The sequence below is a fragment of the Macaca fascicularis genome, chromosome 3 (assembly GCF_037993035.2).
Source record: "Macaca fascicularis isolate 582-1 chromosome 3, T2T-MFA8v1.1".
In the NCBI taxonomy this organism is placed as follows: domain Eukaryota; kingdom Metazoa; phylum Chordata; class Mammalia; order Primates; family Cercopithecidae; genus Macaca; species Macaca fascicularis.
Window position 1 is genome coordinate 147,084,952 of NC_088377.1, and position 16,798 is coordinate 147,101,749.

Genomic DNA, 16,798 nt, shown 5'->3' on the forward strand with positions numbered 1-16,798 from the left:
AGTGCAGTGGTGTGATCTCGGCTCACTGCAACCTCTGCTGCCTGGATTCAATCAATTCTCCTGTCTCTGCCTCCCGAGTAGCTGGGATTATAGGCGCCTGCAGCCACGCCCAACTAATTTTCGTATTTGTAGTAGAGACAGGGTTTCACCATCTTAGCCAGGCTGGTCTTGAACTCCTGACCTTGTGATCCACCTGCCTTGGCCTCCCAAAGTGCTGGGATTACAGGCATGAGCCACCGTGCCCAGCCATAATTCCGTATTTTTAACTATAAGAAAAATATGAAAAACACTAAGACAAAAAAATTAAGGAAAATTCATGTGTCTCTTAAAAACTTTTTATTCAGAAAATTTTCAAACTTACCCAAAAGTAGGATAATATGATGAACTCTCAGGTACCCATTACCAAAGTTTAAAGCAATTATCACTTTTCTGTTATATTTTACTCCTCAATTTTTTTTTTTTTCCTGGAGTATTTTAAAGAAAATTTCAGACCTCTCATGTCAATTGTAAATTTATTTTATTTATTTATTTATTTTAAGACGGAATTTCACTCTTGTCACCCAGGCTGGAGTGCAGTGGCGCGATCCCAGCTCACTGCAATCTCTGCCTCCCAGATTCACACCATTCTCCTGCCTCAGCCTCCTGAGTAGCTGGGACTACAGGCACCCACCACCACGCCCGGTTAATTTTTTTGTATTTTTGGTAGAGATGGGGTTTCACCGTGTTAGCCAAGATGGTCGCAAGCCAAGATGGTCTTGATCTCCTGACCTCGTGATCCGCCCACCTCGGCCTCCCAAAGTGCTGGGATTATAGGTGTGAGCCACTGCGCCTGGCCAACTGCCTGTAAATTCTTAAATGTGTATCTTTTTTTTTTTTTTTTTTTTTTTGAGACGGAGTCTCCTCTGTCGCCCAGGCTGGAGTGCAGTGGCCGGATCTCAGCTCACTGCAAGCTCCGCCTCCCGGGTTCCGGCCATTCTCCTGCCTCAGCCTCCCGAGTAGCTGGGACTACAGGCGCCTGCCACCTCGCCCGGCTAGTTTTTTGTATTTTTTTAGTAGAGACGGGGTTTCACCGTATTAGCCAGGATGGTCTCGATCTCCTGATCTCGTGATCCGCCCGTCTCGGCCTCCCAAAGTGCTGGGATTACAGGCTTGAGCCACCGCGCCCGGCCAAATGTGTATCTTTTAATTTATCCAAGTTCTTTCTTTTTTAAAAAAAAAAAAAAAAAAAAAGCTGTTTATTTGTTGAACAAACTGTCTTTTTTTTTTTTTTTTTTTTTTTTTCCTGAGACAGAGTCTCGCTCTGTTTCCCAGGCTGGAATGCAGTAGTGCCATCTTGGCTCACTGCAACCTCCACCTCCCAAGTTCAAGCAATTCTCCTGCCTCAGAGTCTGAGTAGCTGGGATTACAAGCACATGCCACTACCGCCCGGCTAATTTTTTTAGTTTTAGTAGAGATGGAGTTTCGCCATGTTGGCCAGGCTAGTCTTGAACTCCTGACCTCAGGTGATCCACCTGCCTTGGCCTCCCAAAGTGCTGGGATTACAGGTGTGAGCCACCGCACCTGGCCAAAACTGTCATTTTTATATATAATTTTCTCATTTGCCTTTTAAAAAAACTTGAGGCATACTTTACATACAGATCTGTAATATGCAGATCTTATGTGTACTGTTGAATGAGTTTTGGCAAACATATACTTTTGAAACTCATATCCTTAAGAGAGCTCAGAAGTAAATCCGCACTTGACTGGTTAATTGATTTTTGACAAAAGCACTGAAGCAGGACAGTAGGGAAAACTTGTAAGTATATCATAGATGGTACCAAAACCTTCATATGTCTTAATAACTTTTTCCACAGACAGGTATAAAAATCTTCCCACAGCTTCCCGAAAGCTACAGTTCCTGGAGTTACAGAAGGACTTAGTAGATGATTTTAGGATACGATTAACACAGGTGATGAAAGAAGAGACTAGAGCTTCCCTTGGCTTTCGATACTGTGCAATTCTTAATGCTGTGAACTACATCTCAACAGTACTAGCAGATTGGGCTGACAATGTTGTGAGTTAATATGCTTTTATATTAAGTAATATATTACTAGCTCAAACTATTTTATTAATACTTTTCGAAATGTTGAATCTATTGCAAGCAAAATAAACATGCTAGACAGAACCATAGTGCCATAATTAGAAGGTACAATTAAAATACACATTTTTCTCAATCAAATCTCAAGTACTGAAATAATCCTGATATTTTAATGTTTTTAATCATTGGATAAGCAAGCCTTTCATGAAATAATTGTTTATAGAGTGAACCATACTTGGAAATATTCATGTGTGGTAATTGCAGTCACAGGAAAAGCTAAGATTAAATAATGATGTCAAAAGCAATCCAGGACTTTAAGGAAAATAAAAGAATAACGTTTAGTACCTCTTGAATGTCTTGAAAACATGACAAATTATAAAGAGTCATGAAAATAGGAAGAAACATTTAAAGTTTTAATTGTTTCATACATTAAAAATCTATTTGGCTGGGTGCAGTGGCTCAAGCTCTTAATCCCAGCACTTTAGGAGGGTGAGATGGGAGAATACTTGATTCCAGAAGTTGGAGACCAACCTGGGCAACATAGGGAGACCTCATTTCTCCAAAAAATAAAAAATAATTTAAAATTAGCCAGGTGTGGTGACGTATACCTGTAGTCCAAGCTACTTGGGACTGAGGTGGGACGATCACTTGAACCCAGGAATTCTTGACCAGCCTGCGCAACATAGTTAGACACTATCTCTAGAAAACATGAAAATATAAAAATAAGAAACTAACATTTTGTGTATCATATTTTCAAATATATGCATGAGTAAATAGAACAGGAAAATGAACTTCAGTGTGGCGACCACTCAGCTTCTTTTTTTTTGAGACAGAGTTTTGCTCTTGTTGCCCAGGCTGGAGTGCAATGGTGCAATCTCAGCTCACTGCAACCTCTGTCTCCTGGGTTCAAGGGATTAACCTGCCTCAGCCTCCTGAGTAGCTGGGATAACAAGTGCTCGCCACCACGCCGGGCTAATTTTTTTTTTTTTTAGTAGAGACGAGGTTTCACCATGTTGGCCAGGCTGGTCTTGAACTCCTGACCTCAGGTGATCCACCCGCCTCGGCCTCCCAAAGTGTTGGGATTACAGGCATGAGCCACCATGTCCGGCTCACTCAACTTCTTACACCAATTTTGTTTTATTTAAACCTCTCTTCTGCCACCCCATACCTAATTATTTTGAAGCAGATCTCAGATATCATATTTCATGGTAATATTTTTATATAGAGATATATATTAGTATGTATCTCTAAAAGGTAAGAACTCTTTAAAAAAAAAAAAACACAGGCCGGGCGCGGTGGCTCAAGCCTGTAATCCCAGCACTTTGGGAGGCCGAGGTGGGTGGATCACGAGGTCAGGAGATCGAGACCATCCTGGCTAACACGTGAAACCCCGTCTCTACTTAAAAAATGCAAAAATTAGCCGGGAGCGGTGGCAGGCGCCTGTAGTCCCAGCTACTCGGGAGGCTGAGGCAGGAGAATGGCGTGAACCCGGGAGGTGGAGCTTGCAGTGAGCTGAGATCCGGCCACTGCACTCCAGCCTGGGGGACAGAGCGAGACTCCGTCTCAAAAAAAAAAAAAAACACTATGATTGTATCTGAAAAAATCAACTGATTTATTGGAGGGTATATTTTAAATAAATCCATAAATAAAAACCTTGGGTCGGGCCGGGCGCGGTGGCTCAAGCCTGTAATCCCAGCACTTTGGGAGGCTGAGACGGGTGGATCACAAGGTCAGTCAGGAGATGGAGACTATCCTGGCTAACACAGTGAAACCCCGTCTCTACTAAAAAATACAAAAAACTAGCCGGGCGAGGTGGCGGGCGCCTGTAGTCCCAGCTACTCGGGAGGCTGAGGCAGGAGAATGGCGTGAACCCGGGAGGCGGAGCTTGCAGTGAGCTGAGATCCAGCCACTGCACTCCAGCCTGGGCGACAGAGCAAGACTCCGTCTCAAAAAAAAAACAAAAAAAACAAAAAAAAAACCTTGGGTCCAGTTAACAAATACCATAAGACCTTTTCCTTCCAGATTCTACCAACCCTTCCCTTCTCCATGCAGATTCTGACATGATTTGGTCTGCCTAATTATTATTAAGCAAACCTACTGACACATTTGATCTGCCTTACTATAATTATTAAGTAGTAATTTATTTTTACTCTTTTTATTAATTCAAGGAATATCCTGGCTGTCAGGACTTTTGGTAACCAGATTTTCCAATAGATGCTTCCAAACAAAAGTCTAATTAGCCTTTATAACCTCGCCACAGACAGATGAATTCTTTTAGATGTTTTAGATATTAACATCATCTCAGAGGACCTTCAGAACTCCCTTCTTGAACAGGGTACCCTTAGGTTAAGAATCATTGTTCGGCCGGGCGCGGTGGCTCAAGCCTGTAATCCCAGCACTTTGGGAGGCCGAGACGGGCGGATCACTAGGTCAGGAGATCGAGACCATCCTGGCTAACACAATGAAACCCCGTCTCTACTAAAAATACAAAAAAAAAAAACTAGCCGGGCAAGGTGGCGGGCACCTGTAGTTCCAGCTGCTCGGGAGGCTGAGGCAGGAGAATGGCGTGAACCCGGGAGCTTGCAGTGAGCTGAGATGTGGCCACCGCACTCCAGCCTGGGCGGCAGAGCGAGACTCCGTCTCAAAAAAAAAAAAAAAAAGGATCATTGTTCAAAATCAACTTAGGTTTATACCAATTTAGGTGTCCCATAAAGTAAATTTCGTGACAGAACGCATAAACAGAGAACTAGGATGACCATGAAACGTTAAAGTAGAATAGACATTAAATACTAAAGAAACTAACTGTACTGAATAAATCTGATGACTATGAAAATTTTAATATGAAATATTAAAAATGTAAAAAATTGTGTCATAAAATGAAAACAGGAAGGTAAACAAGACAAATGCAATTTTCACTAAAGACAAAAATATACTATTAGAATGTGATAGGTAAAGTGAGAATTAAAAAATTGTAAAGTTAAATAATTAGATTGATTAACTGAAGGTTGGTGATAAATTCCACAGTATAATAGGGAAAAACGGCCGGGCGCGGTGGCTCAAGCCTGTAATCCCAGCACTTTGGGAGGCCGAGACGGGTGGATCACAAGGTCAGGAGATCGAGACCATCCTGGCTAATGCGGTGAAACCCCGTCTCTACTAAAAAATACAAAAAACTAGCCAGGTGAGGTGGCGGGCGCCTGTAGTCCCAGCTACTCGGGAGGCTGAGGCAGGAGAATGGCGTAAACCCGGGAGGCGGAGCTTGCAGTGAGCTGAGATCCGGCCACTGCACTCCAGCCTGGGCGACAGAGCGAGACTCCGTCTCAAAAAAAAAAAAAAAAAAAAGGGAAAAACACAATTTTCAAGTGTGTCCAGATGAGTCACAAAGATGGACAAGGTAAATTAATTTAAAATTTCTGTACGTTATCAAATCTTAATGCAATAAAACAAGAAATAAAAGCAGAAATGAAATATATTCAAACATGGACATGTGAAAACATTAAATGCCTGGATTAGGAAGGAAGTCTTGAAAACATGACATTTTAAATTATGAATTTGGGAAAAAAAATTGTAGTATGCCAATTAACGCACTATATAGTACATTTTGTTATATGTAGAACAAAAATGTATGGTTACTTCTAAAGCATTGTATAGAAGAAAATGTATTCCTCATAATACCTATTTTAATGTGAAAGAAAAAGCCAAACAAAACCGTTTTTGTTTTAAATCCAGGGTAATAAGCCAAATAAATAGGGGGCAAAAATAAATACAATAAATATACTAATCATAGATATAAACAAGATAAAAACCTGATAAATACAATCATAGTTTATGCTTATCTGTACTCTGTCTGGGACTTAGTAATTAGTTAAAGCTTTTTTCCTATAAAGATGTTAACTGAAATCCATGTGCATAATATCATTCTGCTGAGCAAGGAAAATAAAACAATTATTTCATAGTATGATTATAAGATAGAGAGTAATGATCAATTTGTTTATAAAGTCAGCTAATCAGGCTGGGAGTGGTGGCTCACGCCTGTAATCCCAGCCCTTTGGGAGGCCAAGCGTGTGGATCACCTGAGGTTAGGAGTTCGAGACCAGCCTGGCCAACATAGTGAAACCCTGTCTCTACTAAAAATACAAAAATTAGCCGGGCGTGGTGGCACATGCCTGTAGCCCCAGCTACTCAGAAGGCTGAGGCAGGAGAACCACTTGAACCCGTGAGGCAGAGGTTGCAGTGAGCTGAGAATACGCCATTGCACTCCAGCCTAGGCAACAAGAGCGAAACTCCATCTCAAAAAAAAAATAAAGTCAGCTAATCAGCATACATGCATTCATTTTGTATTTTTATGTGTTGTGTTTCTAATTTAAGTAAGTATTCTCTCAGCACCCCCACAGCTCCATTTTCTGCTAAGCATTTTTAGTAATATGAAACAAATTGTTATTCTTGACTCTTGTGCCAGAATTTTTTCTTCAATGAAATCATTTGTAGAACATCATCAGCTGCTTTACTTGGTGCTATAGTCTGTTAAGAAAGATGACTGGGCACGATGTCTCACACCTGTAAGCCCAACACTGTGAGCCAAGGTGGGCTGATCGCTTAAGCCCAGGAGTTTGAGACCAGCCTGGGCATTATGGCGGGACCTCATCTCTACAAAAAATACAAAAAATTAGCCAAGCATGGTGGTGTACCCCTGCAGTCCTAGCTGCTTGGGAGGCTAAGGTGGGAGGATCACTTGAACCCAGGAGTTGGAGACCAGCCTGGGCAGCATAGGGAGACCCTGTCTCTACATAAAATTAAAAAAAAAAAAAATTAACTGGGCGTGGCAGGCATGCCCTGTGGTCCCAGCTACTTGGGAGGCTGGGGTGGGAAGGTTGCTTGAGCCCAGGAGGTTGAGACTACAGTGAGCCTTCATCACACCACTGTACTCCAGCCTGGGCAACAGACGGAGACCCTGTCTCCTCCCACAAAAAAAAGATGAATTAGCCATCATCCCTACCCTTAGAAAACGTATAATCTCCTGCTGAATTAACTAGGTCCTCTGTCAGCAGAGAAATAATCAAATTTCAGAGTTGATTGTTCAAATTGTGAATGAATTGTGTACTAGCATGGTTATTATGGTACAAATCTGACCAAGTGCGGTGGCTCATGCCTGTAATCCCAGCACTTTGGGAGGCTGAGGCGGGTGGATCACCTGAGGTCAGGAGTTCAAGGCCAGCCTGGCCAAGATGGTGAAACCCCATCTGTACTAAAAATACAAAAATTAGCTAGGCATGCTGGTGGGCGCCTGTAGTCTCAGCTACTTGGGAGGCTGAGACAGGAGAATTGCGTGACCTTAGGGAGATGGAGGTTGCTGTGAGTCGAGATTGTGCCACTGCACTCCAGCCTGGGTGACAGAGCAAGACTGTCTCAAAAAAAAAAAAAAAAAAAAAAAAATAGGCGTGGTGGCGGGCGCCTGTAATCCCAGCTACTACTCAGGAGGCTGAGGCAGGAGAATTGCTTGAACCGGGAGGTTGCAGTAAGCCAAGATTGCGCCATTGCACTCCAGCCTGGGCGACAAGAGCAAAACTCCGTCTCAAAAAAAAAAAAAAAAACTATATGGTGCAAATTCTGTCTTAACCTCAAAATTCTTTAATCATATTCACAGTCCTTCAGCCAGTGAATACTGTATAAGTAAAAATTATTAAAACTTTGTATTGCGTAATTAGAAAAAGGAAAAAGAATGAACAGGATTCACTTTCCATTTGTTTCAGGTTCTCTACCGATAACTGTCTGCTGGTTACCAGATTGTGCCAAGCCTGAAATAAGCAGCCATGCAGAATTAGGAATTTTTCCGTTGTAGATGACAGATACCAGATTCAAACTGGCCTAAGTTGGGGTGTGGGGTGAGATATGGGAGGTGAGGAATTTAACTTTCTGAAAGGATTAGGCGTGGCTGTTCTAAAGTTGTCCATTTCTGGTTTTGCTCTGAGGCAGGCTCTGGACATGTGGCCACAGGTGGTTCCAGGCTCATGTGGTCCTTCTGCAATCTCAAAAGAAGAGTGCTGCTTCTCTGATAGTTTCAGCAGAAATACCAAGATGCCTCTCATATGTCCATCTCTGAACAATCACTAGTGCAGGCAGGGCATGGTATTACCAAGTTAAGTGTGCATCCCTGGCACCAAAGGATAGGGCTGACACCACCTAAATTGTCTCAGATTGGGGAAGAAGTGGTTCCCCAAAGGAAAATTGGGGTACTGTTAAAAGAAGGGGAAAAATTGCTGGCCATGTAAAAGTAGTTGATGCCCATGACACATTGCCATGCAAAAAGATAGGGGGCGGAAGGAGAGAGGGAGATGGGGGGAGACAAAGATAGAGATGATCTAAGTTCATGTTGGGTAGTCTGAATTTTAATAGTAAATGTATAAAAAAAAATTAACCACAAGATTTTATGGTTTGTTCGTTATCCATGAAATCTTTGGGAGAGTTCTAAATGGCTTTTGGTTTTTAAAATTTTGTGTAGTTTTATTTCAAGAACTTTAAAAGAAAAGCAACTGAAAATTCTTAAGAAAACATTTCAAGGGTAGCCAAATGTGTTTTGTTTTTGTTGTTTTTTTTGAGAAAGGGTCTCACTCTGTCACCCAGGCTGGATTGCAGTGGTGTGATCTTGGCTCACTCCAACTTCTGCCTCCCAGGTTCAAGTGATTCTCCTGCCTCAGCCTCCTGAGTAGCTGGGATTACAGGTGTGTGCCACCATGCCCAACTAATTTTTGTATTTTTAGTAGAGATGGGGTTTCACCGTGTTGGTCAGGCTGATCTCAAACCTCAGACCTCAAGTGATCTGCCTCCCCGGCCTCCCAAAGTGTTGGGTTTACAGGCATGAGCCACCGTGCCTGGCCATCAAGGCTAGCCAAATGTTTGATGACCTTAATATGGCTTATTATGCTGTGTTCATGGCCTAATGCTATTCAGAGTTTAAAAAAAAATAACCTTGGCAAGGTGATTTATTTAGTCCTCTGTTAATTGTATTTTGGAAAAATAAAATTTCAGACCTTTATAGTTAATTTTATGCTTAAATGCTTAATGATAGTGTCATTTAAAAATTATTTTTAATTTTATTTAAAACAAGGCCAGGCACAGTGGCTCACACCTGTAATTTCAGCACTTTGGGAAGCCAAAGCGAGTGGATCACCTGAGGTCAGGAGTTCGAGATCAGCGTGGCCTACATGGTGAATCCCCATCTCTACTAAAAATACAAAAATTAGCCAGGTGTGGTGGCACTCGCCTATAGTCCCAGCTACTCGGGAGACTAACGCAGGAGAATCACTTGAACCAGGGAGGTGGAGGTTGCAGTGAGCCGAGATCGCGCCATTGCACTCCAGCCTGAGGGACAGAGCGAGACTCCATCTCAAAAAATAAAAAAACAAGTAGATAGTTTCATTTTTTTTTTTTGTTTTTTGAGACAGGGTTTTGCTCTTGTTGCCCAGGCTAGAGTACAGTGGCACGATCTTGGCTCACTGCAACCTCTGCCTCCTAGGTTCAAGCAATTCTCCTGTCTCAGCCTCCTGAGTAGCTGGGATTATAGGCGCCCGCCACCATGCCCAGGTAATTTTTGTATTTTTAGTAGAGATGGGGTTTCACTATGTTGGCCAGACTGGTCTCGAACTCCTGACCTCAGGTGATCCACCTGTCCGGCCTCCCAGAGTGCTGAGATTACAGGCATGAGCCACCACGCCCGGCTGATAGTGTCATTTTTTTTTTGTTAAGTTCGTGATTACCATACACAGAAGTTGAAAGAGAAAAATATTTTTCACTATATGTAATCCATGTGATACGAAATTCAAAAGCCACAAAACTGTATATATTGAAACTGTATATAGTGAAAATAAGTCTTAATTCTAATCTTCTCTAAAGCCAATCACTTTGATCAATTTCTTATACGTATTACTAAAGCTGTTTATATAAATACTGGTGTGTGTATGTCAACATGTGGTAACATACTATGCAGACTCTTCTGCTTTTTCTGGTTAATATGTCTTGAGATTGTTCCATTTCAAAACAGTTTAACATTGACTAGTGGGAATGTAACATAGTACAGTTGCTGTGGAAAACAGTATGACAGTTCCTCAAACTGTCTTTTTTTTTTTTTTTTTTTGAGACGGAGTCTCGCTCTGTCGCCCAGGCTGGAGTGCACTGGCCGGATCTCAGCTCACTGCAAGCTCCGCCTCCCGGGTTTACGCCATTCTCCTGCCTCAGCCTCCCGAGTAGCTGGGACTACAGGCGCCTGCCACCTCGCCCGGCTAAGTTTTTGTATTTTTTTTAGTAGAGACGGGGTTTCACCGTGTCAGCCAGGATGGTCTCGATCTCCTGACCTCGTGATCCGCCCGTCTCGGCCTCCCAAAGTGCTGGGATTACAGGCTTGAGCCACCGCGCCCGGCCCAAACTGTCTTTTTGTTTTCTGAGATGAGATCTTGTTCTTTCGCCCAGGCTACAGTGCAGTGGCCCAATCTCGGCTCACTGCAAGCTCTGCCTCCTGGACTCCAGCAATCTTCCCATCTCAGCCTCTTGAGTAGCGGGGACTACAGGTCTGTGGCTACCACACTCAGCTAATATTTTTTTTCTAGAGATAAGGTCTCACTATAAAATGATTCTCTGGCCTTAGCCTCGTAAAGTGCTGGCACTACAGGCATGAGGTACCATGTGCAGCCTTTCAAACTGTTAACACATAGACTTACCATAAGATCCAGCAATTCCACTCTTCAGTACATACCAAGAGAAATGAAACATATGTCCACATAAAAACTTGTACTGCCGAGCGTGGTGGCTTATGCCTGTAATCCCAGCACTTTGGGAGGCTGAGGTGGGCAGATCATGAGGTCAGGAGTTTGAGACCAGTCTGACCAATATGGTGAAACACCATCTCTACGAAAACTACAAAAAAAAAAAAATTAGCCGGGCGTCATGGTACACACCTGTAATCCCAGGTACTCAGGAGGCTGAGGCAGGAGAATTGCTTGAACCCAGGAGGTAGAGGTGGAGGTTGCAGTTAGCCGAGGCATGATCTCAGCTCACTGCAACCTCTGCCCTCCAGGTTCACGCAATTCAGCCTCCTGAGTAGCTAGGATTACAGGCACTTGCCACTATGCCCAGCTAATTTTTGTATTTTTAGTAGAGATGGGGTGTCACAATGTTGGAATGTTGGCCAGGCTGGTTTCGAACTCCTGACCTCAGGTGATCCACCCACCTCGGCCTCCCAAAGTACTGGGATTACAGGCGTGAGCCACCGTGCCCAGCTGAATTATACACTTTAAATGGGTGAATTGTATGATATATGAATTCTCTTTCAAGCTGTTTAAAAAAAAAAAGTATGTTAATGTGTTAACATGTTTTTGCTTTCAGTTCTTTCTACAACTTCAACAGGCTGCACTGGAGGTGTTTGCAGAGAATAATACTCTGAGTAAATTGCAGCTGGGACAGCTAGCCTCTATGGAGAGCTCCGTCTTTGATGACATGATTAACCTCTTAGAGCGTTTAAAGCATGATATGTTGACCCGTCAAGTAGACCATGTTTTTAGAGAAGTTAAAGATGCTGCAAAATTGTATAAAAAAGAAAGGTATGTCCTCTATGTAAGTCAGCTCTTAATACCAGTTTGGTAAAAGTTGAAGATGGTATATGTGGTCAGATTTCCAAGGTATCTAGATAGAACCTGGTTTGGCCTTATGTACTTTAAACTTCATTGTTGGAAATCTTTCTAAAATATGTTCTTGGACATTTTTTTTTTTTTTCAAGACAGTCCTACTCTGTCACCCAGGCTGGAGTGCAGTTGCATGATCTCGGCTCATTGCAGCCTCCACCTTAGAGGTCAAGTGATCTTCCCACCTCAGCCTCCCAAGTAGCTGGGACTACAGGCATGCACCACCACACCCGGCTAATTTTTGTAGTTTTAGTGGAGACCTGGTTTCACATTTTGGCAGGCTGATCTCCAACTCCTGACCTCAGGCAATCCACTGCCTCGGCCTCCCAATGTGCTAGGATTACAGGTGTGAGCCATCACACCTGGCTCGCTGACATTCTTAATCAGAATAAACTGGTTATAATTTAGCTGTTTGTAAATATATTAATAGGATAGTGTGTGATATGGGGTTGAATAGCCTAACCTGTCTCCCATTTTGCAAAGTAAAGTCACCTGTGGTACTCTGCATACTTTTGTTGTGGTTTATCCCACTACCATTCACTGTGAACACCTGTGTTACTTTCATCCTTGATAGCAAGCAGTATCTTTTTGTCCTAGTGTAGTCCCTGCCACACAGAGTGCCAAAAATTTGTGTTATTCGTCCTGATTTTACTAAAAATCAGAGCATAATATTAGCTGATGTCTTAATTAAAATGCTAAAATCAGGTTGGGTGCAGTGGCTCACACCTGTAATCCCAGCACTTTGGGACGCCAAGGCAGGCAGATCACTTGAGAGCAGGAATTCAAAACTAGCCTGGCCAACGTGGTGAAACTGTCTCTACTAAAAATACAAAGATTAGCTGGGCGTGGTGCTGGGCACCTGTAATCCCAGCTACTTGGGAGGCTGAGACACGAGAATTGCTTGAACCCTCTGGCTCTAGCCTGGCCAACAGAGCGAGACTCTGTCTCAAAAAAAAAAAAAAACCAAAAACCAAAACAAAACAAAAACTACATAAAATGCAAAAATTAAGTGACATTTAAATTGTAATTGCTTTGTATTGGTAATCCCCATATTAAAATTTGGGGATATTTCCAAAATATCCCCATATTAAAGAGTATTTGAGAGTGAAAATATAAAATACAGGTACATTTATTTTCTGATAGAGCTTTTAATGTTGGACTGTGTATTTTTTCTTATCCAAAATGCCCTAGAACACTTCCTCCAATTTAAAATGACTTAAAAACTTTAAAAATACAAACCAATGAAAAATTTTTGGTAAAAATGTGTTTTTTCCAGATGGTTGTCCTTGCCATCTCAGTCAGAGCAGGCAGTGATGTCCCTGTCCAGTTCGGCCTGCCCCTTACTGCTGACTTTACGAGACCATTTACTTCAGCTGGAGCAGCAGCTTTGTTTCTCCTTATTTAAAATTTTCTGGCAGATGCTTGTAGAGAAGCTGGATGTATACATCTACCAAGAAGTAAGTAAGAATAGACTGTCTTTGGGCTGTGATAATAAAGACAAGCATTAAATGAATTATTCTTTGTTTCAGATAATTCTTGCTAATCACTTCAATGAAGGAGGAGCAGCCCAGCTGCAGTTTGATATGTCTCGGAATCTTTTCCCTTTGTTTTCTCACTATTGCAAGAGACCAGAAAATTATTTTAAACAGTAAGCTCAACATTTAACAATTAATATTAATGTATCAAATTGTTACAGGAGGCTAACTCCTTTTAACTTTAGGGTTCTGGAGATGTTTGGGTGGGATAAGATCAGTTGAAGTTTTAAAACATTGTCTACTGTATGTTTACAGCACAATGGGGAAACCAAAATGATAGATGTGACCCGTGACCTCAAAAGGTTTCAGAACTAGATATAAATTATATACTGGGTTTTGTTTTCTAGTATTTGGTTTAATGCTTCTAGTTGCTTGGTTACTGGAGGAATAAATAGAAAATGAAAAAAAGTTGTGCCCTATTCACTAAATATAAGAAATTACAGGGCCGGGTGCAGTGGCTCACGCCTGTAATCACAACACTTTGGGAGGCCGAGACGGGCGGATCACGAGGTCAGGAGATCGAGACCATCCTGGCTAACATGATGATACCCCATCTCTACTAAAAATACAAAAAAAAAAAAAAAAAAAATTAGCCAGGCATGGTAGCGGGTGCCTGTAGTTCCAGCTACTCGGGAGGCTGAGGCAGGAGAATGGCGTGAACCTGGGAGGCGGAGCTTGCAGTGAGCTGAGATTGCACCACTGCACTCCAGCCTGGGAAACAGAGCAAGACTGTGTCTCAAAAAAACAACAACAAAAAAAATTACAAATATGTTTAATACTTAATAGGCCAGGCCTGAAAGAAATTTGTTTCCTTAAACATTTGACATTAATTTTGGTTCTAACTGTAATTATAGTTTGAGAATTTGTTGATATAAAATTTAAATTATAGACCAGGCATAGTAGCCCACACCTGTAATCCCAGTACTTTGGGAGGCAGAGGTGGGAGAATTGCTTGAGGCCAGGTGTTTGAGACCAGCCTGGGCAACATAGCAAGACTCCATCTCTACAAAAAGTATTAAAATGAACAAACAAAAAGCCAGATGTGGTGGTATGGACCTGTAGTCCTAGCTACTTGGGAGACTGAGGCTGTAGTGAGCTATGATCATGCAATGGCACTCCAGCCTAGGTGACAGAGCAAGATGATGTCTCAAAAAAAAAAAGTAAAATTTAAACTGTTTGGGTTTTGTGAGGTTATAAAGCATTCCTTTTAAACTTGTAAAATGAAAGCTTATGTTTACATGTTTCATATGACAGCTTTTAAAATTTAATGTTCTTTCTGCTGCCTTCATTTTATCCCTTATTTTTGTCTTTTCCCATATTCTAATCTACCTAAAGTTATAGCCATATTTAATATAGTATTAATATCAAGTATTGTATTTAGGGAAATAATGGATACATATTGAAATAGGGATCCTATTACCTTAATCTAAAGAAATAGAAACTCTGCACCTGTGTAGTCTTACCATGTTAAAAGAACCAAATAATAAATCCATAAGTATTTTTATAGAGAACATGTGGACCAGCAGTACAGAGAAGCTGTTTAGGATTCTCAAAATTGTTATAATATGGTTGATGCGGCCGGGCGCGGTGGCTCAAGCCTGTAATCCCAGCACTTTGGGAGGCCAAGACGGGTGGATCACGAGGTCAGGAGATCGAGACCATCCTGGCTAACACGGTGAAACCCCGTCTCTACTAAAAAAAAAAATACAAAAAAGCCAGGCAAGGTGGCGGGCGCCTGTAGTCCCAGCTACTCGGGAGGCTGAGGTAGGAGAATGGCAGGAACCCGGGAGGCGGAGCTTGCAGTGAGCCGCCACGGCACTCCAGCCCGGGCGACAGAGCGAGACTCCGTCTCAAAAAAAAAAAAAAAAAAAAAAATGGTTGATGCAGATAATGGAGATCTCATTTCCCTCCTTTGTGTTCCCTAAACAGCATAAAAGAAGCCTGTATTGTTTTGAATTTGAACGTCGGTTCTGCACTACTCCTGAAAGATGTACTGCAGTCAACTTCAGGGCAACTTCCTGCCACAGCAGCATTAAATGAAGTTGGAATTTACAAACTGGCTCAACAAGATGTTGAGATTCTACTTAATTTGAGGACAAATTGGCCTAATACTGGAAAATAATGTCTTTCAGAAAAACGTTTTCTTGGTTTTTGTTTTTAAGAGGAAGCCAATTGGATTTCAAGTTATACGATGAAATTCTGAATTAATGAAACTGGAAAACTTTATAGGATTAATTATCTTGGATTTATGGCGTTATTAAAATGCTGACCATATTTCCTTCATCCTCTTGTTCCTAAGGAAACAAAAACAGAAAACGAAACAATGAAAACTCATTCTATTTACAAGTATAAATGCTGAGTATGTCTGTTGAAGACAAGAGCAGAGATATTAAATTATAACCAACTTTCAATTTCCTGTGCTAATTAAGGAAAATTCTGTTGTGGATAATCAAACATAGCCAATAAATTTTTTTTTAAACTCACTTTAGAATGCATATTTTAATTGAGGCACCTGTATCTAGTTTGGGAATTCACTATATTTCCTTAAGAAAACTGGCAGGGCACAGTGTCTCATTCCTGTAATCCTAGCACTTTGGGAGACTGAGGTAGGAGGATCGCTTGAGGCAGGAGTGCAAAACCAGCCCGGCCAACATGTCAGGACCCTGATTGCATGTCTGTAGTTCTAGCTACTTGGGAGGCTGAGGTGGGAGGATAACTTGAGCCCAGGAGGTCAAGACTACAGTGAGCTGTGATTGTGACACTGCACTGCAGCCTGGGCAAGTGAACAAGACCCTGTCTCTAAAAAAAAAAAAACCACATTGTGAGATGGTGAATAAGATAGGATTGTTCTTCTTTCTCACAAATGTCCTTCTATTTTAAATGCTTCCTAGTTTCATTCTGTCTGACAGTGGGCAACCTTTTCTTTCTGGATGAAACATTTCAGGCCATGGCACTCTGACTCAAACATTCCCACGTGGTAGGGAATGTAATTAAACATTATTATTTATGTAACTGATGAGACAAAAATCTCAAGTTTCTTTTTTCTTATAACTTTTCCTTGACCTTGGGCTGTATTCAATAATAGCTTCTTAACTAATAAAATCTCAGAGTAAAACTTCTTAAAAAATTGAGCTAGATTCCCTGGAAACTTTCTACAACTATTAAATTTTATTCCAGTGGTTTTTCTCTGACTTAGCAGTGATTTAATCCTGTAATATCTCAAAATCTAAAATTAGGCTGGGTGCGGTGGCTCACGCTTGTAATCCCAGTACTTTGGGAGGCCAAGGCGGGTGGATCACCTGAAGTCGGGAGTTTGAGACCAGCCTGACCAACATGGAGAAACCCTGTCTCTGCCGAAAATACGAAATTAGCCGGGCGTGGTGGCGCATGCCTGTAATCCCAGCTACTCAGAAGGCTGAGGCAGGAGAATCGCTTGAACCTGGGAGGCGGAGGTTGCCATGAGCCGAGATCACACCACTGCACTCCAGCCTGGGCAAAAGAGTGAAACTCTGTCT

General features: G+C 41.9%; 1 protein-coding gene across 1 annotated transcript in view; it reads left to right on the forward strand.

Annotated features, from left to right (window-relative positions):
* Positions 1-15,766, forward strand: part of RINT1 (RAD50 interactor 1) — a 38,442-nt gene extending 22,676 nt beyond the window's left edge. The window contains 5 exon segments of the mRNA XM_005550459.4: positions 1,854-2,053; positions 11,453-11,667; positions 13,025-13,205; positions 13,278-13,396; positions 15,213-15,766. Coding sequence (XP_005550516.3) covers positions 1,854-2,053; positions 11,453-11,667; positions 13,025-13,205; positions 13,278-13,396; positions 15,213-15,405 — 908 coding nt within the window. The 3' untranslated portion in view covers positions 15,406-15,766.
* Positions 15,767-16,798: the final 1,032 nt, after the last annotated feature.